The sequence below is a fragment of the Sapajus apella genome, unplaced genomic scaffold (genome assembly GCF_009761245.1).
Source record: "Sapajus apella isolate SASKATOON/1434 unplaced genomic scaffold, GSC_monkey_1.0 scaffold218, whole genome shotgun sequence".
NCBI lineage: Eukaryota > Metazoa > Chordata > Mammalia > Primates > Cebidae > Sapajus > Sapajus apella.
The window spans coordinates 226552-249520 of record NW_022437158.1 but is presented as its reverse complement, the minus strand read 5'-3'; the positions used below and the strand labels follow the sequence as shown (position 1 = coordinate 249520).

Here is a 22969-nt window from a genome sequence, read left to right as displayed (position 1 = left end):
AGGGGGCGGGGCCGAGGCCGAGACTGACGGGAGGGGGCGGGGCCGAGACGGATGAAGGCGGGGCGGGGGCGGAGACTGACGGAGGCGCAGCAGCCCGGCTTTTCCACGCGCAGTTCGGGAAACGAGCCCACGTGGAACAGGAGTGGCCTGCCAGCTCACACTCCCTGCAGATTCACCAGATGAACCAGGCTCACATGGAAGACCCAAACCCTGTGTGGCCCAGGCTGGCCTCGAGCTCCTGCACTCCTGTGATCCTCCTGCCTTAGCCTCCCGAGCGGGTAGCACCATAGACTCGCACCACCACGCCCGGCTAATTTTTTGTATTTTTAGTACAGACGGGATTTCATCAAGTTAGCCAGGCTGGTCTCGAACTCTTGACCTCAGGCAATCCGTCTGCCTCGGTCTTCCAAAGTACTGGGATTACAGGCATGAGCCACCAAGCCTGGCCAAAAATGATAAAACTCTTTCTCAAAAACATGGACGTGGCTCGCACCTGTAATCCCAGCACTTTGGGGGGCTGAGGTAGGTGGATTATCTGAAGTCAAGAGTTCCAGACCAGCCTGGCCAACATAGTGTAACCGCATCTTTACTAAAAATACAAAATATTAGCTGGGCCTGGTGGTGGGCATATGTAATCCCAGTTACTCGGGAGGCTGAGGCAGGAGAATCACGTGAACCCAGGAGGCTGAGGTTGCAGTGAGCCGAGATCGTGCCATAGCACTCCAGCCTGGCGACAGAGCTATGTCTCCAGATAAAGAAAGACATAGGCGTGTATCTTCAGGGCTCTGGGTTAGGAAATGGTTTCTCAGATATCACACTGAAAACACATAACAAAAGAAACATAGATATATTGGACATCATCAAAATTAAAAACTTTTGTGCTGCAAATAACACCATTTTTAAAAAATAATCCACACAACAGGAGAAAATACTTGAAAATCATGTGTCTGATATGGAACTTGTGTCCAAAATAAAGAATTTATGGTGGCTCTTGCCTGTAATTCTAGCACTTTGGGAGGCTGAGGCAGGTGTATCCCTTGAGCCCAAGAGTTCAAGACCAGCCTGCGCAACATGGAGAGACCCCACCTCTACAAAAAGTTTTAAAATTAGCCAGTCATGGTGGCATACACCTGTCCCAGCTGCTTAGGAGTCTGAGGAGGGAGCACCACCTGAGCCCAAGGAGGTTGGGGGTATAGGAAGCCATGATCATGCCTCTGCACTCCTGTCTGGGTGACAGAGTGAGACTCTGTCACAAAAAAAGAAAATAACATTAAAAATGGACAAAGGTCTTGAACATGTATGCTTCGAAAGACGTATAAATGACCAAGCACAGGAAAAGATGTTCAGTGTCATTAGACATAAAGGAGACACAAATCAAAACCACAACCAAATACCACTTCATCCACTCGGATGGCTAGAATCAAAAAGTCGGTAACAGGCCAAGTATGGTGGCTCACGCCTGTAATCCCAATGCTTTTGTAGGCTAAGGAGGGAGGATCACTGGAGCCCAGGAGTTCAAGACCCGCCCAGGCATTGTAGCAAGACCCCAAAAATTTAAAAATCAGCCAGGTATGCTGGTGCGCATCTGCAATCCCAGCTGCTTGAGAGGGCGAGGCAAGGGGATGGCTTGAGCCCAGCAGTTCCAGGCTGCAGTGAGCTGTGATCGCACCCCTGCACTCGAGCCTGGCAACAGAGCAAGACCCTGACTCAAGGGAAAAAATAGGTAACAGCAGTGCAGGTGAGAATGTGAAGAAATCGGAACCCTCATACGCTGCCACTTTGGAAAATAGGTGGCAGTTCCTCAAAAAGTTAAACACACATGGTGTTTCAGAAAAAAACTATTTAAAAAAAAGTTAAACATAGAGTTACTACATGGCCCAGCCATCCCACTCGTAAGGTTATACCCAAGGGAAAAGCCCATATCCACAGAAAAGTATGTACACGAATGTTGTTAGGAGCATTATTCAGAATAGCCAAAAAGTAGAAATAACCTAAATATCCATCAGCGGATAAGTGGCCAAACACAATGTCATACGTCCCTATAATGAAATATTATCCAGCACAAAAAGAAGGGCTGGGGAAGGAGGAAGCACTGACAAAGGATGGAACTTGGATGAACCTTGAAAACATCATCCTGAAAGATGTAGGGCTGAGTGCCCCACAGGGTCGTGGGGTGTCCCTTATGCTGTGCTGAGGCGCTGGATCCGAGAAATAAAGAGACAGGACACAGAAGTACAAAGAAAATGCAGCTGGGCTCAGGGGGCCACGCCACCTATAAGCCGAGGCTGGCGAGCGAGCAGCGAGGCCCCGAATCTCTAGAAGCGTGAGTATTGATTGTGTATAGGTTAGGGGGCAGGGCAGTGAGTGAAATCATCTCTAAGGATAGTGATAGGGTCGTGAGCAATAAAACATGGGGTCCACCCCCATTAGGTCACCTAGGCCAGGAGGTGGACAGCGCACAGCAAGGGGACCGTTCCAACAAAGGCAAGGGCCCTATTCCCATGAGGGCAAGGGCCGTGTGCGGTAAGGGGTCCACCCCCATTAGGTCACCGAGGCTTGAAGGTGGGCCGTGCGCAGTGAAGAGGGTGCAGTGTGCAGTACTTCTATCTATGGGCAAACTACTTCTAAGAAGATTTATAGGAGGATGCTTTAAGTCACACAGCAGTGACAGAGCTGTCAAGGTTACCGCCACCTTCTGGCAGCTTCCAGTGGGTTCTATGGGAAGATGCTTTTCAAGCAGCACAGTAGCAAGAGCTGATAAAGTTCACAGTCACCAAGATGGATTGTCGTTCGGAGGACAGCCTTCCACAAGAACGGGAGCAAGGTCCTACAACTCCTTTTCAGGAGGAGTGGCTCTCACCCCAAGCCTGCCATACAGCAGGGATCTTTACGATACTGAACGCTGCCGCCTGGGCCATGGATCTTGTCCTGGTGTAACTGTTTTCCCTTAAATCATGCTCTGCACTGTGTCTGCTCTAGGCATTCCTCCGATTATGAACTAAGATATAATTATAGGTATATACGTAGGGAAATATTCTTTAGGCACTCATACTATCAACAATTATATGATTATGTATAGAGGATTATATAAAGGGAGACTTCAAGCCCTATTTCTATAAACTAATATATGATTATGTAAAGGATTATGTAAAAGGAAATAGCTGAGTAGTAACACTATAACGTGAGATATTCCTCAAGCCCTAACTGTGCCAGGGTTCTGCTTAGCTCTCATTCCTCGGTGCCTATATGGGGGGTTACCCACAAAAGAAAAGCCAGGCAGACGCAGAGGGCCACATAGTTTCACTCCATTTATATAAAATCTACAGAATTCATGAATTCATAGAGGTGGAATGTAGATTAGACCAGCCACGTTGACTCATGCCTGTCATCCCAGCATTTCTGAGATTTGCCAAGGCAGGCAGATCACTTGAGGTCAGGAGTTCAAAACCAGCCTGGCCAACATGGTGAAACTCCGTCTCTACTAAAAATACAAAAATTGCCCAGGTGCGGTGGCTCACGCCTGTAATCTCAGCACTTTGGAAGCCCAAGGCAGGCGGATCACAAGTTCAGTTCGAGACCAGCCTGGCCAATATGATGAAACCATGCCCCTACTAAAAAAAAATAATAATAAATACAAAAATTAGCTGGGCATGGTGGCAGGTGTCTATAGTCCCAGTTACTTGGGAGGCTGAGGCAGGAGAATTGCTTGAACCCAGAAGACAGAGGTTGCAGACAGCCAAGATCACACCACTGCACTCCAGCCTGGGAGACAGAGTGAGACTCTGTCTCAAAAAATATATATACAAAAATTAGCCGCACGTGGTGGTGCACGCCTGTAATCCCAGCTACTTGGGAGGCTGAGATACAAGAATTGCTTGAGCCCAGGAGATGGAGGTTTCAGTGAGTCAAGATTGAGCCCAGGGCAACAGAGCAAGACTTCATCTCAAAAATAAAGAAAAAAAGAAAGTAAATTAGTGGTTGCGGGCGCTGTGGGGAGAGCACAGGCAGTGACTGCAAATGAATGTGAGGGCTCCTTTCTGGGTTGACAAAAATGTTGTGAAATGAAATAGTGTTGATGGTTACACAACTTTATAAAGTCACTAAAAGCCACTGAATTGGCCAGGCATGGTGGCTCACACCTGTAATCCCAGCACTTTGGAAGTCTGAGGCAAGCAGATCATGAGGTCAGGAGTTCGAGACCAGCCTGGCCAACATAGTCAAACCCTGACTCTACTAAAAATACAAAAAATCGCTGGGTGTGGTGGCAGACACTTGTAATCCCAGCTACTGGGGAGGCAGAGGCAGAAGAATCACTTGAGCCCGGGAGGCGGAGGTTGCACTCCAGCCTGGGTGACTTTAAAAGGGTGACTGTTATGGTATGCATGTGAATTATGTCTGAATTTATTTTTTAAAGAAGAAATATGGGCTGTGAGGTGAAGTGATGAATGCTTAACTTTCAGCACACTGGGAAGTTTTGGCTGGGCACAGTGTCTCATACCTGTAAGCCCAGCACTTTGAGAGGCTGAGATGAGAGGATCACTTGAACCGGGGAGTTCAAGGCCAGCCTGGACAACATAGTGAGACCTCACCTCCACAAAATGCAAATAAAATAAACTGAAAATTTTAAAGAGAAAAAAAATTGGCTGTAAAAGGGAAGAGGCAGAGGGAAGGTGGAAGGGAATAAAATGAGCTGGGTAACAGAGAGGAGTGATTCTGCACGTTCAAGTGCTGTGAGGCAGTGGACATGCTGAGGGTACAGGAGAGATTCCCAGGTCAAGCCCTGAGCAGGCAGGACAATGGCGACGGAGGACAGATCCAGGGCACTGGCACTAGAGAGGGAGCCTCTTCCAATGCAAAGCAGGCAGCGCAAGCCTGGGTGGGGACACAGGAGATGGGAGCTGCGTTTCCTGACGTCCATTCTGTCCTGCAGTGGGCGTGACCCACCTGCCGAGAGCGTGGGACAGTGGTCACTGGTGTGAGGAGCATGGAGGCGATGGGGTATGTTGGTGAAAAGGCACCGATTTAGGGAAGTGCCATGGGACCGTCTGCCAGGAAACTTCCGGTGACTGTTGAACCGTACACGGGAGGCTGAGGCAGGAGAATCTCTTGAGCCCAGGAGCTGGAGGTTGCAGTGAGCTGAGATCGCATCGATGCACTCCAGCCTGGGTGACAGAGCGAGACACCATTACAGAAAAAAAGAAGGCCAGCCGTTGGGTAAAACCACAGCTAGGGCCGTTCATGCCATGGCCCCGTCTCAAGGAGGCACAGAATCCTGGAAGAGGTGGACTGTGGAATCTAGGCGGGGGCAGCCAGGATGAAGTGGCTGAAGGAGAGAGGAGTCAGTGATGTGAAGTGCTAACTCAGCCATGAGTGCAGGACTCGGGACCACGTTACAGGGGGTGCTGCCCACGGGGACACGGAGCACCGCCGCACGGTGGACGTGTCCATCCTAGCTCATCTACGCTGAGAAACGCCCGTCCCCACCTGACTTCCAGCTTCATTCCCAGGCCTGAAATACTGAGTGAAATGACGGGCTCGGCACATTTTTCAGAGTGGCTGTTTCAATGAGAAGCTATTAATTTTGGCGAAAATCAATGTATCCTTTTGTTCTTTCATTTTGCATCTTAAGAAATCTTTGGGCCCGGTACAGTAGCTCACAATCCCAGCGCATCGGGATGCTGAGGCAGGAAGATCGCTAGACGCCAGGAGTTTGAGACCACCTGAGCAACACGGCAGGATGCTGTCTCTAAAAAAAATCTGTTTAATTAGCCCGGCAGGGTGGCACGCCTGTAGGCCCAGCTGCCCAGGACACTGGAGGATCCCTTGAGCTCAGAAGGCGGAGGCCGTCCTGAGCTCTGATTGAACCACTGAACCCCAGCCTGGGCGACAGAACAAGACCTTGTCTCAAAACAGAAAAAAAGAAAAAGAAACCTTTTGCCGACCACAGAGCAGTGAAAACATTATCCCGGGTTTGGAGATGCATTGCCACCTTTGCAAAAGTTCAGGCATGCTTATATATGCACGGAACTCTCCAGAAGCCACAGGACACTGGCAAGAGCAGTGGCCTCTGGACAAGGATACTGGGAATTAGAGGACGAAAGGCAACTTCCCTTTTTTATGTTTTTGTATTTCCTTCCATGTATACGTATTATTTTAAAATATCACATACCCCAGGATCATTAAAGGTGATTTAAATGGGTCCCCCAGGCTGGGCGCGGAGGCTTACGCCTGTAATCCCAGCTCTTTGGGAGGCCAAGGCAGATGGATCACCTGAGGTCAGGAGTTCCAGACCAGCTTGGCTCACATAGCAAAAGCCTGTCTCTACTAAAAATACAAAAATTAGCTGGGTGTGGTGGTGCACACCCGTACTCCCAGCTACTCTGGAGGCTGAGGCAGGAGAATCGCCTGAATCTGGGAGGCAGAGGTTGCAGTGAGCTGAGATTGCGCCACTGCACTCCAGCCTAGGCAACGGAGCAAGACACCGTCTCAAATAAATAAAAGTCCGTCTGGCTGCGGTGGCTCACGCCTGTAATACCGGCACTTTGGGAGGACAAGGCGGGCCAATGACCTCAAGTCAGGAGTTCAAGACCAGTCTGGCCAACAGGGTGAGACCCTGTCTCTATTTAAAAAAAAAAAAAAAAAAAAATTAAAAAGTAATAAAGTCCTATTACAGGTAAAATTAACACGCTTACAATCAAGATCCTGCTAGTTCTCCAAACCCATTCCTTTCCCTGTCTCCCATTCCAGTTAACGGCCCCAGTTCATCCATTCCTCAAACCCAAAGCCCAGTGGGCCTCACACCTGCACTCGCTGGCTTCCAATCCAGCGAGCCCCCCTGCTCCTCTGGCCAAAACCCCTAAAACCAGCTCTGCTCTGCTGGGCCCCTACACCCTTGGAGCTCACTGTCCGAAGCGTCTCCCGAGCCTACCTGTCCTCCTCACTGCTCTCCACCCACAGGCGTCCACCGAGTCGTGGGCACAGCATGTGTGTCACTCATGTGCCCTCACGCACTGCTGGGGCAACAGGCACCTGCGTATCAGTCACATGCACTGCTGGGACATCAGGCGTGTACGCATTAGTCACGTGCGCCACCGGGACACTGGGTACCAGCGCACTGGTCACGGGTGTCCGTGAGCTGCAGGTTGGGAGGCCGCATCTGTGCACAGCACTTCCCCCGCTCAGCCCCTCTGGCTCCTGGCAGCCTTCCTGCCAAGGATCCCCGGCTCCTGGACAACGCAAGGTGTTTTGTTCTGCACTGAGCACCACTTCAAAAGCAGTCTTCCCCAGCCTCCCTGTGGCTAGGGACGGTAGCTGCAAGGGAGGCTGACACACCTGTGGCCAATGACGTAAAGCTGCTGGTGCTGTCTTCCAGAAAGCTGAACTAGGGGCCTGTTCTGACACGCACCTCTTCCTTCTGCTCTCTGCCCTAGCCCCCACCTGGCTGGCACCTGGACAGCGCAGAGGCATGTGCCCACCTCAGCCAGGGCAAAGGCCACATGCTCGGAGCCATCTAGGAAGAGGAGCCCGGGGCTGCCATGCCTCAGGGGTGCGGTGGGTGGGCGTGGCCTTTGCTCCAGAGCCCCTCCACAGCCCCACCCTGCAGAAAGCAGGCCACAGGTGGCTTTTTTTTTGAGTGTAGTGGCGATCAGGGCAGCCTCAACTTCCCAAGGCTCAGGTGACCCTCCCACCTCAGCTTCTTGAGCAGCTGAACTACAGGGCACACCACCAAGCCTGGCTCGTTTTTTGAAAAGACAGGGTTTCGCCATGTTACCCAGGCTGGTCTTGAGCTCCTAAAGTCAGCGATCTTCCCTTCGGCCTCCAAAAGTGCTGGAGTTATAGGCTGAGCCACCTCCTGTGTCTGCCTGCCTTATTCAGCAATATCTATTCCCAACAGGACAACATGCTCTGCTCATCTCTCTGGACAGAAAAATGTAAAAGAGAGACTAAGAGAAAGAGGAACGAAGGATTCACTAAGCAAAATGAGCACTTGTTTAATAAGAAAATCACTTTTTTAAAAAAATAGTTCTTTACATGCTGAAATTCATCTATGCAATGCAAGAGCTGAAAACAGATTGGAGAAGGCTGTTCCTACAAGGAAAGGTCCTGAGGTTTCAACGCCGGGCCACATCTGCCAGGCATGCCTGAGACGCCTCGGCTCCCACGGCCAGGAAACACGGCTGCAGCGATCCCAGCTTCTTGCTGCCCACTGGGGTGGCGCGCCTGGGCACAGACTGTGAGCTGCTCAGAGGTGCTCTGGCTGGCAGCTCCCACTGCCTCAGTCGGTGTCTCCGTCCCCTTCACTGCCTTCCAGGGGACCGGGCAGCTGCAGAAGAGCAGATGGAGAATGAGAGGCAGGCACTCTCCCACGCACGAGGGCTGCTCTGGAACACCGAGAGGTGCCCGTGACAGGCTCGGCACAGAAGCCTCGCCCCCACCCATCCCTCATGAGGAGCAGACGCCGGCGTTCATCTCGGTCACTCTTACCCAGGTCAGGAAACTGCGCAGGAAAAGCCCAGGGCTGGGGACACCAGTGGGGCCTGTGTTAGGCTCCCTCCCATCCTCACAGGCCGCAGCGAGCACAGGGGAAAACACAATGGGGCCATTTGGCAACAGCAAATGCAGGCGCCTTGGAAGCATCTAGGCCTCTCAGTGGGGTCAACAGCAGTGCAATCCGGCCCAGGCCAAGCTGGCCCGCCCTGCACTGGCCTTGGGACAGTTAACCACCAGGACTTAAAAAGGGAAGATTCCCCACGAGCATGCAAGCTTGCTTTCTCCTGCTTGACAACATTCAAGCATGCTGTCACCGTCATATTCCAACATGGCCACCACCAGCTGCCACTGAGCTGCGACTGCCCCGCTTCAGAGGAAACAAGAGGGCGCCAGGCCACCGCTGGGCCCCCACCCCCTGCCACCCCGATGAGAGGCTGGGGGCCTCTCATCGCCCCATCTATGCGACTGCCCACCAAGCGCCCGGCCCTTCGCCTGCCCGCCTCAGCTCCCCGGCGCCCGCATACACTTGAGTTCGCCGCCCAGGTGCGCAGGAAGGACTCCGTGCTCAGATCTCTAGAGGACGGGAAGAATCTCCCTCTGCCCTGCCTGGGAATTTCACCCTTTGAAACCTCACTGGTCCACCATGAAAGAACTCTCACCCCAGAGCAAAGAACTGAGAATGACAATTTCGTTCATTTAGCTATTCGCTCCCACACCGACAATCCTGAGTGTTCTAGTTCTAAGGCAGCAGCCTGACCATGGAGCGGCTCTCCCATAGTCCAAAGTGGGTGCCTTTCGACTGTGGGAGGGGGCAGCCGTTGTGGCTTGGGGGAAGTGGCACCCTTCTCCGTGCCTCAGCTCACTCTGCACAATGGGGGCAATGTGGGCCCGCACTCTGCCGAGCACTGCTGGGACCGGGCCCCTACCTTGCCGCCTGTGCCAGCTGCCGCGAGAGCGGTGGCGCTGAAGTTGTGGACGGGCAGGGTGCTCAGCCACTGGGCCATGGAGCGCTCGTTCTGCTCGGTGCCGATGATGGTGGGGTAGATGTGCTCCTCCTTGAAGGCCGCGACCTTGCCCTCCTCCTGCGCCCAGTCCAGCGGCTCGTGCAGCCCATCATTGCCGAAGCGCTGGTTGTACTTCTCGAAGTGCACCCTCTCCAGGACCAGGCCGAGTCCCGGCGCCTTGGGCACGTCCACCTTCTCTGCGCCCCAGCTGCGCTCCAGCACGCTCTCAGGGGCGTAGCCCTTCACGATGGCCACCACCAGGCCGACCATCTTCCGGATCTGATGCATCATGAAGCTCTGGCCTTTCACCCTGATCACGGCGAACTCCAGGCCCTCCCGCACAAAGGGCTCCTCACAGTACATGTCCAGGATGTAGCGGCGGGCGCTGGGCTCCTGTGGCCCCTTCTGCGACGTGAAATTGTGGAAGTTGTGCGTGCCCTTGTAGCGGGCCAGGAGCCTGTTAACCTGCTGCAGCGTCTCGGCGCTCAGGCGGTAGGTCTCGTCCTGCACATCGCGGTCCTTGTGCGCAAAGGCAAACGTGGGCAGCAGGTAGCAGTAGGTCCTGGCATCACACTTGTTCTTGGAGTTAAAGCCGCCTGTGACCCGCTTCAGGCCTAGGGGAGGGGTGGTCAGGGGGGAGAAGGGCCGGTGAGCAGAAACGCCTCGATGACCAGGAGCAGCCTGAACACAGTGTGCGCCCCGGCCAGGCTCCAGCAAGCACTAGCTTCTCTGGGGAGGGAACAGCCACAGGCTGGGGAGTGGGCCCAGGAGGGACAGGTGCAGGGCTCTGGAAGGTGACTGAATTTACAACCATTTACTGTCATTTTCCAATAACGAGAAGATACGGAATGTCTCCAACACAGAGAAATACGAAATGCTTGGGGTGATGGATGTATTATACTAATTACCCTGATTTGATCATTACACATCACTGGAAATATCACACATAATTGTATATAAGTATGTGCAATTACTATGTGTGAACTGAAAACAAAAGCAGCCAGGCACAGTGGCTCACGCCTGTAATCCCAGCACTTTGGGAGGCCGAGGTGGGCAGATCACCTGAGGTCAGGAGTTCGAGTCCAGCCTGACCAACATGGTGAAACCCCGTCTCCTGAAAACACAAAAATTAGCCAGTCATGGTGGCAGGCGCCCGTAATCCCAGCTACTCAGGAGGCTGAGGTAGGAGAATCACTTGAACCTGGGAGGTGGAGATTGCAGTGAGCCAAGATCACACCACTGTACTCTCGCCTGGGTGACAGAGGAAGATCCCATCTCAAAACAAAACCATTGCTGGCAAAGGATCCAGTGTGAACTGGTGCAGCCTGCACCCCAGATCACAACACCAGATGTCTAAGAAGTGTGCAGCCCCAGCCCAGAAGCCAGAGTGAGTCCTACTGTGAAGGCCACACAGCCAGCACTATTTTCAACAGCAATTAAAAAAAAACTGGAAGCCACCAGCAACGGAAGACTGATCTAATCTAGAATATTCGCCGGGTAAAGTAGGATGCGGCCCCGTCAATCAGGAGCACGTCTCCTCCATGATGCCTTGAGGGCTAGCCATACCTCACAGGTGCTCAGTATTTGTTAAATATTGATCCAGCAAAAATCAAAGGCAAATGAAGACCTATATGCAGGGGGATCCCATCTGTCACGGACATCCATGTTTAAATGGAAGAATTCTGGAAGAACCCCCACCGAGGGCACCCACTTCAGGGCGTAGGTGGAGAAAGCTCTGCGTGGACACGGCTCTGGGCCACACGCCTCCTCCAGGACCCTCCACTGTGGCTGGGACAGGAGGTCCCTCCAGCTGCTGCAGCCCACCTCACCTCAGGAGTTTGATTTTTTTTTTTTTTTGAGACAGTCTCGCTCTGTTGCCCAGGCTGGAATGCAGTGGCGTGATCCCAGCTCACGGCAACCTCCGCCTCTCTGGTTCAAGTGATTCTCCTGCCTTGGCCTCCTGAGTAGCTGGGACTACAGGCGCACACCACCACCCCGGGTCATTTTTATATTTTTAGCAGAGACGGGGTTTCACCATGTTGGTCAGGCTGGTCTTGAAATCCTGACCTCATGATCCACCTGCCTCAGCCTCCCAAAGTGCTGGGATTACAGGTGTGAGCCACCCACCCAGCCAGGAGTGTAATACCCAACTAGAGTTTCACATTTCAAGGACTGGCCTGGGCCGTGTGCCTCCACACAGCCTGCCCGGCCCGGGTCGCTCATCGCGCGGCTTCCGTGAGCACTCGCGCCCCACGCCTCGTGCGTTGGTCTCCGGTCATGTTGGATTTCTGACTGACCTTTCTGTTTTCTTGGTTTTAAAGATTCCATTTCATAAACACTGAACATCACAAGGATGCGTTGCAAGCGTCATTCTGGTTGTTCAAAACATAACTGCTACGAAAGGCTGAAAAGTGCCGGCTGGTGGCCATGCTGCAGGCCTGGGGGAGGACCCTGGGGCAGGCACCGAGGCGTGTGGGCGACAGCAGCTACCTGACATGGCACGGTCCAGCACGATTGATGGGGATTCATCTACAGAATACTCAAATGTTTTCCATGCAAATGAATGGGAAGAGACCTCAAACGTGACTTTCAGAAGACTTATTCTATGGGAAGTTTCTCAGGAGGGAATTATCAGAAGGCAGAGGAAGACCAGCATGACAAAAACAAAACTAGTGCCCAGTGGGTGGCTCACGCCTGTAATCCCAGCACTCCGGGAGACCAAGGCAGAGGGACAACCTGAGGTCAGGAGTTTGAGACCATTGTGACCAACATGGAGAAACCCCATCTATACTAAAGATACAAAATTAGCCAGGCGTGGTGGCGCATGCCTGTAATCCCAGCTATTCAGGAGGCTGAGGCAGGAGAATCACTTGAATCCGGGAGGCGGAGGTTGCAGTGAGCTGAGATCTCACCATTGCGCTCATGCCTGGGCAACAAGAGCGAGACTCCAACTCAAAAAAATGAATAAATCGCCAGGCGTGATGGCTCGCGTCTGTAATCCTAGGACTTTGGGAGGCCGAGGCGGGTGGATCACCTGAGGTCATGAGTTCGAGACCAGCCTGACCAACATGGTAAAACCCCGTCTCTACTAAAAATACAAAATTAGTTGGGCGTGGTGGTGCATGTCTGTAGTCCCAGCTACTCGGGAGGCTGAGGCAGAAGGATTGCTTGAACCCAGAAGGCGGAGGTTGCAGTGGGCCGAGATCACACCACTGCACTCCAGCCTGGGCAACAAGAGCGAAATGCTGACTCAAAAAAAATGAATAAGTAAGTAAAAATAAATAAATAAATAAATAAAACTATTCCCGGGTGCAGTGGGAATAGCTTTATTTATTCCCACTGTAATCCCAGCACTTTGGGAGGCCGAGGCAGGTAGATCACCTGAGGTCAGGAGTCCAAGACTAGCCTGGCCAACATGGAGAAGCCCCGTCTCCACTAAAAATACAAATATCCGTCGGGCGTGGTGGCGCACACTTGTTGTCCCAGCTACTGAGGAGGCCGAGGTGCGAGAATCACCTGAACCCAGGAGGCGGGTGTGAGCTGCAGCAAGCCGAATCGTGCCAGTGCACTCCAGCCTGGGCAACAGACAAGGCTCGATCTCAAACACACACACACACACACACACACACACACACACACACACTTAACAGTGGGCAAAATCAACAAGGGTTACTGAATCCTATTTATGGCTCGTACATAAATGTTCATAGCGGCTTTACTTGCAACAGCCAAGAGCTGGAAACCGCCCAGCGTCCATCCGCAGGTGAGTCTATCAACAATCCGTGGCACAGCCACATAATGGAATTCCGTGGCACAGCCACATAATGGAATACCTCTCAGCAACGAAAAGGAGCAGCCGGCTGACACACACGACCGCATGGATGAACCTGAAAACAGCCAGGCTGTGGGGCGGGCACCGTGGCTCACACCTGTAATCACGACACTTAGGAAGGCTGAGGCGGGCAGACTGATAAGAGCCCAGGAGTTGGGGGCAGCCTGAATAACACGGCAAAACTCCATCTCTACAAAACAATTAAAAACGTGGCCAGCCGTGGTGGCGTGTGCCTGGAGTCCCAGCCTGCAGGCTGAGGCGAGAGGACCTCTTGAGCCCAGGTGGTCAATGCTACAGTGAGCTGTGATCGCACCACTGCACTCCAGCCTGAGCGAGAGAACAAGACCCTGTCTCAAAAAAACACCTCTCTAAGCAGAGCAGTCAGGCAGACAACAGCTCTGTTTTCTTGGGATTAGATAAAAACAGGAAAACAGAGGGCAAGATGATCGATTCCCACCTGACCACATCTGGAATTACATTAAGTATAAGTGGTCTCTGGTAGCCCAAGGCAGGAGGACCAAGTGAGCCCAGGAGTTCAAGACCAGCCTGGGCAGCACAATGAGACCGCAACTCTACAGATACAAAAAGCAGCTGAGTGTGGCGGCACACACCCGTAGTTCCAGTTCCAGTGGACACTGAGGGAGGATCACTTGAGCCCAGGAGGCCAAGGCTGCACGGAGCCATGATCGCACCACTGCACTCCAGCCTCGGTGACAGGGCGAGACTCCCAAAAACAAGCTGAATGAATGAATGGATCTATGTAAGTTGCCTGTACTTGCCACTTAAAGGCAGACACATTTTAAGAAGGCCTAAAAATTCCACTTATCAGTCCTGCAGTAAAAGGGAACAACTGCCCATTTTAACCGTGAATTTGGATTTTCACATCCAGTGTTGCTTTGGCAAGGCACCCGCGGAGCAACAAGCACTGCAAACGAGCGGCTCCTCCTCCCGTCTCGCTGCTCCTGTTTCTGCAGGTCAGAAGCAACTGCAAAGCAGCTCTGCCGACACTTCTGCACCGGAGACATCTGGGAAAGGCGGCGGCACGCGGAGCCTCACGTCTCTGCAAGGACACCTACGACCAGGCGTGCGGCCGCCTGCACCGCACGGCTTACCCAGAATCCGAATGTGAGAGGGAAGGTGGCTGTTGATCTTTTCCAGAATGCCGTCAATCAGCCACACCTTCAGGGATACCACCTGGCCGGCTGCGGATACACCCTGTAAAGAAAGCAGAACGTGCCATGGAAGGTGGATCCCTCGGGCCTTGCACACAGGCCTCTGAGACAGGAGGACTACACGGCCCTTACGGCGTCTCACACGAGTTCCGCGGTTAGAAATGCACCTGGAGGGAATCATCCACATGAAGATAAAGCTCTCTACCAATGAGCTGACTGCAAGAACACTTATGAAATGAACTATTACAAATGAACTCAAGGCCCAAGAAAAACCATTAAAAGAGGAGCATAAATACGACCCTGTGCAGACAGAAACAAAGTCCCACATAAGACGTGACTCCCGCCCAGACGCAGTGGCTCACGCCTGTAATCCCAGCACTTTGGGAGGCCGAGGCGGGCGGATCACGAGGTCAAGAGATCGAAACCAGCCTGGCCAACATGGTGAAACCCCGTCTCTACTAAAAACACAAAAATTAGCTGGGCTTGGTGGTGCGCACCTGTAGTCCCAGCTACTTGGGAGGCTGAGGCAGGAGAATCGCTTGAACCCGGGAGGCAGAGGTAGCAGTGAGTCGAGATGGAGCCACTGCACTGCAGCCCGATGAGAGAGCGAGACTTCATCTCAAAAAAAAAAAAAAAAAAAAATGACTCCCACCCAGGTGCAGCTGCTCACACCTGTAATTCCAGCACTGTGGGAGGCCAAGGTGGACGGATCGGCTGAGGTCAGCAGTTTGAGACCAGCCTGGCCAATGTAGTGAAACCTCGTCTCTACTACAAATACAAAAATTAACCTGGCGTGGTGGCGCACGCCTGTAATCCCAGCTACTCAGGGGGCTGAGGCAGGAGAATTGCTTTAACCTGGAAGGCAGAGGTTGCAGTGAGCCAAGATCACACCACTGCACTCCAGCCTGGGCGACAGAGTGAGACTCCGTCTCAAACAAAACAAAGAAAACACCAGGCACAGGCACAATGGAAACACCAGGCACAGGCACAATGGCTCACACCTGTAATCCCAGCACTTTGGGAGGCCGAGGCAGGCGGATCACCTGAGGTCAGGTGATGACCAACATGGTGAAAACCCATCTCTACTAAAAATACAAAAAAATCAGACACAAGTGGTGGTACACGCCTGTAGTTCCAGCTACTCAGGAGGCTGAGGCAGGAGAATTGCTTGAGCCTGGGAGGTAGAGGTTGCAGTGAGCCAAGATTGTGTCACTGGATTCCTGGGTGACAGAGCCAGACTCCATCTCAAAAAAATATATATACATATATATGACTCCCAAGGATTGGGGATACAAGAAAACACAACTTAGAACCAAGGGCAGAGTGAGGAGGAAGGCCCCACCGGAGTCAAACAGCACAGGCCTTGGGGGAAAGGGCGGGGCCTTATGAGGACAGGCAGTGCATAGACAGGTGGGTACAAAGGCAAAAACTGATCAAGGCCGGGCGCGGTGGCTCACACCTGTAATCCCAGCACTTTGGGAGGCCAAGGCGCATGGATCACAAGGTCAGGAGTTTGAGACCATCCACCCCGGCCAACATGGTAAAACTCCATCTCTCCTAAAATACAAAAACTAGCCGGGCATGGTGGTGCACGCCTGTAGTCTCAGCTACTCGGAGGTTGAGGCAGGGGAATCGCTTGAACCTGGAAGGTGGAGGCTGCAGTGAGCCGCGATCTAGCCATTGCCTCCAGCCTGGGTGAGACAGAGAGGCTCCAACTCAAAAAGAAAAAAAAACAAAAAACTGATCAAGCTTACGCCTAAGAGTAGCACACTTTACTGTTTGTGTATCACGCCTTTTTTTTAAAAGTAAGTTTCTATAGGTTTTTTTTTTTTTTTTGAGACGGAGCCTCACTGTCACCCAGGCTGGAGTACAGCTGTGCGATCTCAACTCACTGCAACCTCCGACTCCTGGGTTCAAGCGATTCCCCTGCCTCAGCCTCCCAAGGGGCTGGGACTACAGGCACTCGTCACCACGCCCAGCTAACTTTTTGTGTGATTTAGTAGAGACGGGGTTTCACCACGCAGGCCAGATGGTCTCAAACTCCTGACCTTGTGATCCGCCCGCCCTAGCGTCCTGAAGTGCTGGGATTATCGGCATGAGCCTCCCACCTGGCTATTGCTTTTTTTTTTTTTGAGACAAGGTTTTGCTCTGTCACCCAGGCTGGAGTGCGGTGGTGCCATCTTGGCTCACTGCAGCCTCGACCTCCCAGGCTCAAGCGATCCTCCCACCGCAGGCTTCTAAAAGTGCTAGGATTACAGCGGTGAGTCACCGTACCCAGCCTAAATCAAGTTTTCACACAAGTCCACATGGCAGTAACTTCCAGGGAGAGGGAAGACATGTGATGGGAGCTTCCGGAACGCTGGCCGGGTCCTGTTTGCTGATCTCGGTGATAACGACCCAGGTGCTCACTTTAGCGTCATGTTTTACCTCACAGTGACGTTACAGGCACTTTCCTATGTATTTCAGTCACCATTTCTAAAAACCCTTCTAAATATGCATGCAAAGAAAACAGACTACAGTGTAGCACACTCAGCATTCCTGTCACAAACATTTTTCATCTGAATCTAATCACAGGGAACAACCAGGGATATCCAGGTTGAGAACATTCTTCAGAACCGGTTTAACTGCCCAAAAATGTCACATCACGAAGGATAGAAAGGAGGCAAGGCAATTGTTTATTTTTGTTTTTTGGGTTTTTATCTTGAGACAGCATCTCACTCGGTTGCCCAGGCTGGAGGGTGCTGGTGCCATCATGGCTCACTGCAGCCTCTACCTCCCGGCTCCACCATCCTCCCACCTCAGCCTCCCAAGTAGCTGGAACTACAGGCAGGCACACCGTCACGCCTGGCTAATCTTTCAATTTTTTTGTAGAGACAGCATCTTGCCATGTTGCCCAGACTGCTCTCGAATTCCTGGCCTCAGGTGATCCCCCCGCCTCAGCCTCATCAAGTGCTGGGATTACAGGCATGAGCAACCATGCCTGTCCAAGGAGATCATTTTCTTTTTTTCTTCTTTTTTTTTTAAAGACGGGGTTTTACCATATTGGTCAGGCTGGTCTCAAACTCCTGACCTCAGGTGATCCACCCGCCTCAGCCTCCCAAAGTGCTGGGATTACAGGCGTGAGCCACCGCGCCCGGCTTAGGAGATCATTTTCGATTAAAGGAAGCTCAAGAGACATGACAACTGAATGCCAAAAATGATCCTAGATTAGATCCAAGATCAGTTAACAACAATAAAAGGCATACCCCATCAAAGAAGCTGAAAAGCCCGTTTCCTACTTTAGACAGCACGCTGGACGATGGGATTCTATGAATGCTGAATTTCGCAAGGGCGATAATTCCTAGTGTGAGGCTGCTGGAGGACGGCACAGTCCCCAGGAGACCGAGGCTAACATGTCACAGGGTAACGGCTGATGATGTCTGCAACTTACTCTCACATGCTTCCACTTGAAGAAACAAAAGGCCAGGTGCAGTGGCTCTCACTCGTAATTCCAGGGCGCTGGGAGGCTAAGGTGGGGAGACTGCTTGAGCCCGGAGTTCAAGACCAGGCTGGGCAACAGAGCAAGACCCTGTCTCAAAAAAGAGGAAAGAAAGATAAAAGGAAAAAAAGCAACTATGGCTATATGGAAAAACCTAACCTTGATGACTGTGGGGGGCCCTGTGGGTGCTCACGGCACTATTCTTAAGACTTTTATGAAGGTATGAAATTTTCAAAACAAAAGTTGGAGAGAGTGAGATAAACTGCTGAGAGGTTCCACCGGCCAGATGCACGCCTGGAACGTGACTGCAGGAAACAAGGTAACGTTAGGGAAAATCCCCAACGGATTCCAGAGACTGAGCACCAAAGAAGGGAAAGAAAAGACCCCTCATCGCCAACAGTCTACTGACAAGTTGAAGTGAGACTATCGGACACAACCTAGGTGCTGGGACAAGAGTTCAAGGCCACCTGGTACCTCTGGGATGTCCTCTGTCCTACGGCCGGCTGTGGTGACAGGTGCGCGGCCGCGGTGACGGGGGCGCGGCCGCGGTGACGGGGGCGCGGCCGCGGTGACGGGGGCGCGGCCGCGGTGACGGGTGCGCGGCTGTGAATATACCGGAACCACCCAACTGGATATTTCTTCTTTTTTCCAGGCTGGAGCACAGTGGTGTGATCTCGATCACTGCAGCCTCCGCCTCCCGTGTTCAAGAGATTCTTCTGCCTCAGTCTCCCAAGTAGCTGGGATTGTAGGTGTGTGCCACCATGCCCGGCTAATTTTTGTATTTTTAGTAGAGAGGAGGTTTTGCCATGTTGGCCAGGCTGGTCTTGAACTCCTGGCCTCAAGTAATCTGTCCACTTTGGCCTCCCAGAGTGCTGGGATTACAGGCATTGAGTCACCACACCCAACCTAAACTGCACACTTTTTTTTTTTTTTTGAGAGGAAGTTTCGCTCTTGTTGCCCAGGCTGGAGTACAGTGGCGCAATCTGGGCTCACTGCAACCTCTGCCTCTTGTGTTCAAATGATTCTCCTGCCTCAGCCTCTTGAGTAGCTGGGATTATAGGCACAGGCCACCTGGTGCAGCTAATTTTTGTATTTTTAGTAGAGACGGAGTTTCACCATGTTCGCCAGGCTGGTCTTGAACTCCTGACCTCAGGTGATCCGCCCATCTTGGCCTCCCAAAGTGCTGGGATTACAGGTGTGAGCCACTGTGTCTGGCCAAGAGTGAATTATATTTCAACAAAGCTATTTTTAAAATCTAAAACAAAAACTAACAAAATGTTAAACGGCAAAAATACACACAAAGAAATAAATAACAAAAATTTTTAAATGTTGCTGTTTTTTCATCTGAAGGGCAGGGCACTCAGGTGAGACCATGTCAACCTCATGGGTCTACTTCTGCAGGTTTTGCAGTTCCAAGTGAGAAAACTTATCAGAAGGACACCATCTCTGGAATAACAGCAGAAATTAAAACAAATACAAAGACCCGAATCTGAACTGCTCTCTTCATCAGCTTGGACAAATTGTTACTTTTCTTCTTCCCTGAAAACAGCCAGAGAGCTGTAAGGGGAAGAATCAAGAAAACCAGACAGTAAGCAAGCCCCACAGAGCTCTCCACCTTGAGCCGCCAGATGCATCAGCACCACCTACTGGAAGGGAAACAGGAGTGTGGGCATGGACCATGTGGCATGTGCTACCACACAGGCCAGCTAATAAAAGTGCATGTGTGGTCTCTCTCTTCTCCCCTCTGGACAATGGCTCCGGTACAGGCCCCTGGATTCGCCAGGGATCTGTGTGCCCTTGAAACTAGGCGTCTGTGGGAACGAGAACCATAGCTTCATTCGGATGCCCGGGGGACCCTGAGCTGTAACAAGTGAGGCCTCTGATACTCCCCTAGTCCCCTCAGGTGGCCTGAGGACCCTGTGACAGGGCCAGGCACTCAGGAGAGCAAGGATGAAGGAATCACATTCGCTGATGCCTGCTCTGTGCTACAGAAAAGCCACCTGTTGCCGGGCACGGTGGCTCATGCCTGTAATCCCAGCACTTTGGGAGGCCGAGGTGGGTGGGTCACCCACAGTCAGCAGTTCGAGACGAGCCTGGCCAACCTGGTGAAACCCCGACTCTACTAAAAATACAAAAATTAGCTGGGCATGGTGGCGGGTGTGTGTAATCCCAGCTCCTTGGGAGGCTGAGTGAGGCAGGAGAATCACTGGAGCCCAGGAGGCTAAGGTTGCAGTGAGCCGAGACGGCGCCATGGCACTCCAGCCTGGTCAACAGAGTGAGACTCCATCTCAAAAAAAAGAAACAAACAAACCAACAGAAAAGCTACCTGTTCTCTCAGGCTCTGCTGTCCCTATCTGCCCAAATGCTGGGACCTCCCCAGAAACAGCGCCACTCCCTGTGGCAAGCCACTGCCCACAGCTCATCCCGTGGTTCAGCCCCGAGCACAGGAATGTGGCGTCACAGACCAGCAGCAGCATCCAGGGTGGGTGCAAAAACCAACAGGAAACGGGTACTCAGCCCTGTGCTTCTGAACGGACAGAGCTGGGTCACCGGCCCGGGCAGCTGAGACCATGCAGCAGGGCCAGGGTGGCGGAGACGTGAGGGGTGTGGACTCGCACGCGCAGACAATATCCCATGGGTCCCATGAACAGAGTCTCACCGTGATGACACACTGAAACGAGGATATCCTCAACATGCTGAGTTTATAAAAAGGGAACTGTTAATTAATCTTGAGCCAAATGTGGTAGCTCATGCCTGTGTCTCCCTGCACTTCGGGACCTCCAGTGGGACGATCACTGGAGCCCGGGAGTGGACCCTGCACGACATAGCAAGATGCCATCTTTAGGCCGGGCGCGGTGGCTCAAGCCTGTAATCCCAGCACTTTGGGAGGCCGAGGCGGGTGGATCACGAGGTCAAGAGATCGAGACCATCCTGGTCAACACGGTGAAACCCTGTCTCTACCAAAAATACAAAAAATTAGCTGGGCATGGTGGTGCGTGCCTGTAGTCCCAGCTACTCAGGAGGCTGAGGCAGGAGAACTGCCTGAACCCAGGAGGCGGAGGTTGCGGAAAAAAAAAAAAAAAAAAAAAAGATGCCATCTTTACCAAAAAAAAAAAAAAAAATTAGCCAGGCAAGGTGGAGTGCCTGCAGTGGCAGTGACACGGTTTTGCTGTGTCCCCACCCAAACCCCCTGTTGAATGGTGACTCCCGTGTGTCTAGGGAAAGAGCTGCTGGGAGGTGACTGGGTGGTGGGGGCGGTTCACCCATCACCCCTGCTGTTCTCGCGACAGTGAAATGGTTTTGTAAGGGGCTCTCCCTACGACCCTCCTTACTCTCTCGCCTGCCACCACGATCATCAGTGTCCTGAGGCCTCCCAGCCAGCGGAGCTGAGTCAATGAAACCTCTATTCCTTGATTTATTTATTTTTTGAGATGGAGTCTCGCCCTGTGGCCCAGGCTGGAGTGCAGTGGCCTGATCTCAGCTCACTGCAACCTCCGCCTCCTGGGTCCCGGGGTTCAGGCAATTCTCCTGCCTCAGCCTCCCAAGTAGCTGAGATTACAGGCACAAGCCACCATGCCCAGCTAATTTTTGTATTTTTTAGTAGAGACGGGGTTTTACCACGTTGGCCAGTCTGGTCTTGAACTCCTCACCTCGTGATCCACCCGCCTTAGCCTCCCAAAGTGCTGGGATTACAGGTGTGAGCACTGTCCCTGGCAGAAACCTCTTTTCTTTATAAATTGACCAACCTCAGGCAGTTCTTTACAGCAGTATGAAAACAGATGGAAACACCCAGCTACTCAGGCGGCTGAGGCAGAACTGCTTGACCCCAGGAGTTCGAGGCTGCAGGGAACCGTGATCATGCCACTGCACTCCGGCCTGGGCAACAGAATGAGACCCTCCCTGGCTCTAAAACACTAAAGAAGGAAAAGAGAACGTTGCGTCATGTAAGTGTGACTCTCCGCCCTACGGCCACACGGTTGCATCTGCCTCGGAGTGAGCCTGACTGGAGGGCGGAAGGCAGATGCTGGGGCCACCGCTGTGCCAGTGGCAGGAATGTGTGTCCCTGAGAACACAGGCAACACGAGAGAGGGCAAAGACCCGAGACCGCACACAGTCCTGCTGGCGGGAGCACCAGATCAGCCACGCCTGAGCTGGCCAGGCTCCGGGACGCCTCGCCTGCATGAGGCGTGGGCTGGCTTGATTTGTGCCTCACACGTGCTCAGAAGAGGCCTAACAAACCAAGACACTGGGGCAGAGCGTGGGCCGGGTGCTGCCCCCGCCCACGGGGGAGGGTGGAGAAGGCGCCACCCACCTTGTCAGTCCGGGCACAGCGCTGGAAGGACATCTTCCTCATGTCCTCGCCGTGATTTTCAGGAATACAGCCCGACCGGACGAGGGCAGACACCAAGTCATCTTCGATTGTTTTGAATTGTGAGGACCCAACATTCCTCTGGAAAAAGGAGACAAAAACAGGTTTTATATTTTGTGGAAGGGGGTCTTGCCATGTGGCCCAGGCTGGTCTCAAACTCCTGGCCTCAAGCGCTCCCCTGGCCTACTGAAGTGCTGCAATTACAAGTGTGAGCTGCCACACTCGTGTGAAAACACTGTTTTCTGCTCAGTCGCCCTGGACCCAGGCTGCTCCACGCTAGGGGATGGGTAGCATGAAAAGAAATCAAAACACAGGTTTGACTGAACCTGTACACACACCTACTTCTACCATTAGTCAGTTAAGAAAACAGTGCCATGGGCCGGGCGCGGTGGCTCAGGCCTGTGATCCCAGCACTGTGGGAGGCCGAGGCGGGTGGATCACGAGGTCAAGAGATCGAGACCATCCTGGTCAACATGGTGAAACCCCGTCTCTACTAAAACTACAAAAAATTAGCTGGGCATGGTGGCGCGTGCCTGTAATCCCAGCTACTCAGGAGGCTGAGGCAGGAGAATTGCCTGAACCCGGGAGGCGGAGGTTACGGTGAGCCGAGATCGCGCCATTGCA

General features: G+C 52.6%; 1 protein-coding gene across 3 annotated transcripts in view; it reads right to left on the bottom strand.

Annotated features, from left to right (window-relative positions):
- Positions 1 to 7961: 7961 nt before the first annotated feature.
- PUS1 (pseudouridine synthase 1) overlaps positions 7962 to 22969 on the bottom strand; it is an 18790-nt gene continuing 3782 nt past the window's right edge. The window contains exons 3-6 of one of the 3 annotated variants that reach the window (XM_032270871.1): positions 22289 to 22426; positions 14439 to 14541; positions 9417 to 10108; positions 7962 to 8323 (exon numbers count right to left, since the gene is read on the bottom strand). In XM_032270871.1, coding sequence (XP_032126762.1) covers positions 8276 to 8323; positions 9417 to 10108; positions 14439 to 14541; positions 22289 to 22426 — 981 coding nt within the window. In that variant the 3' untranslated portion in view covers positions 7962 to 8275. The remainder of the gene's footprint in view (positions 8324 to 9416; positions 10109 to 14438; positions 14542 to 22288; positions 22427 to 22969) is intronic. The other 2 variants (XM_032270872.1, XM_032270873.1) reach the window with 2 other exon arrangements.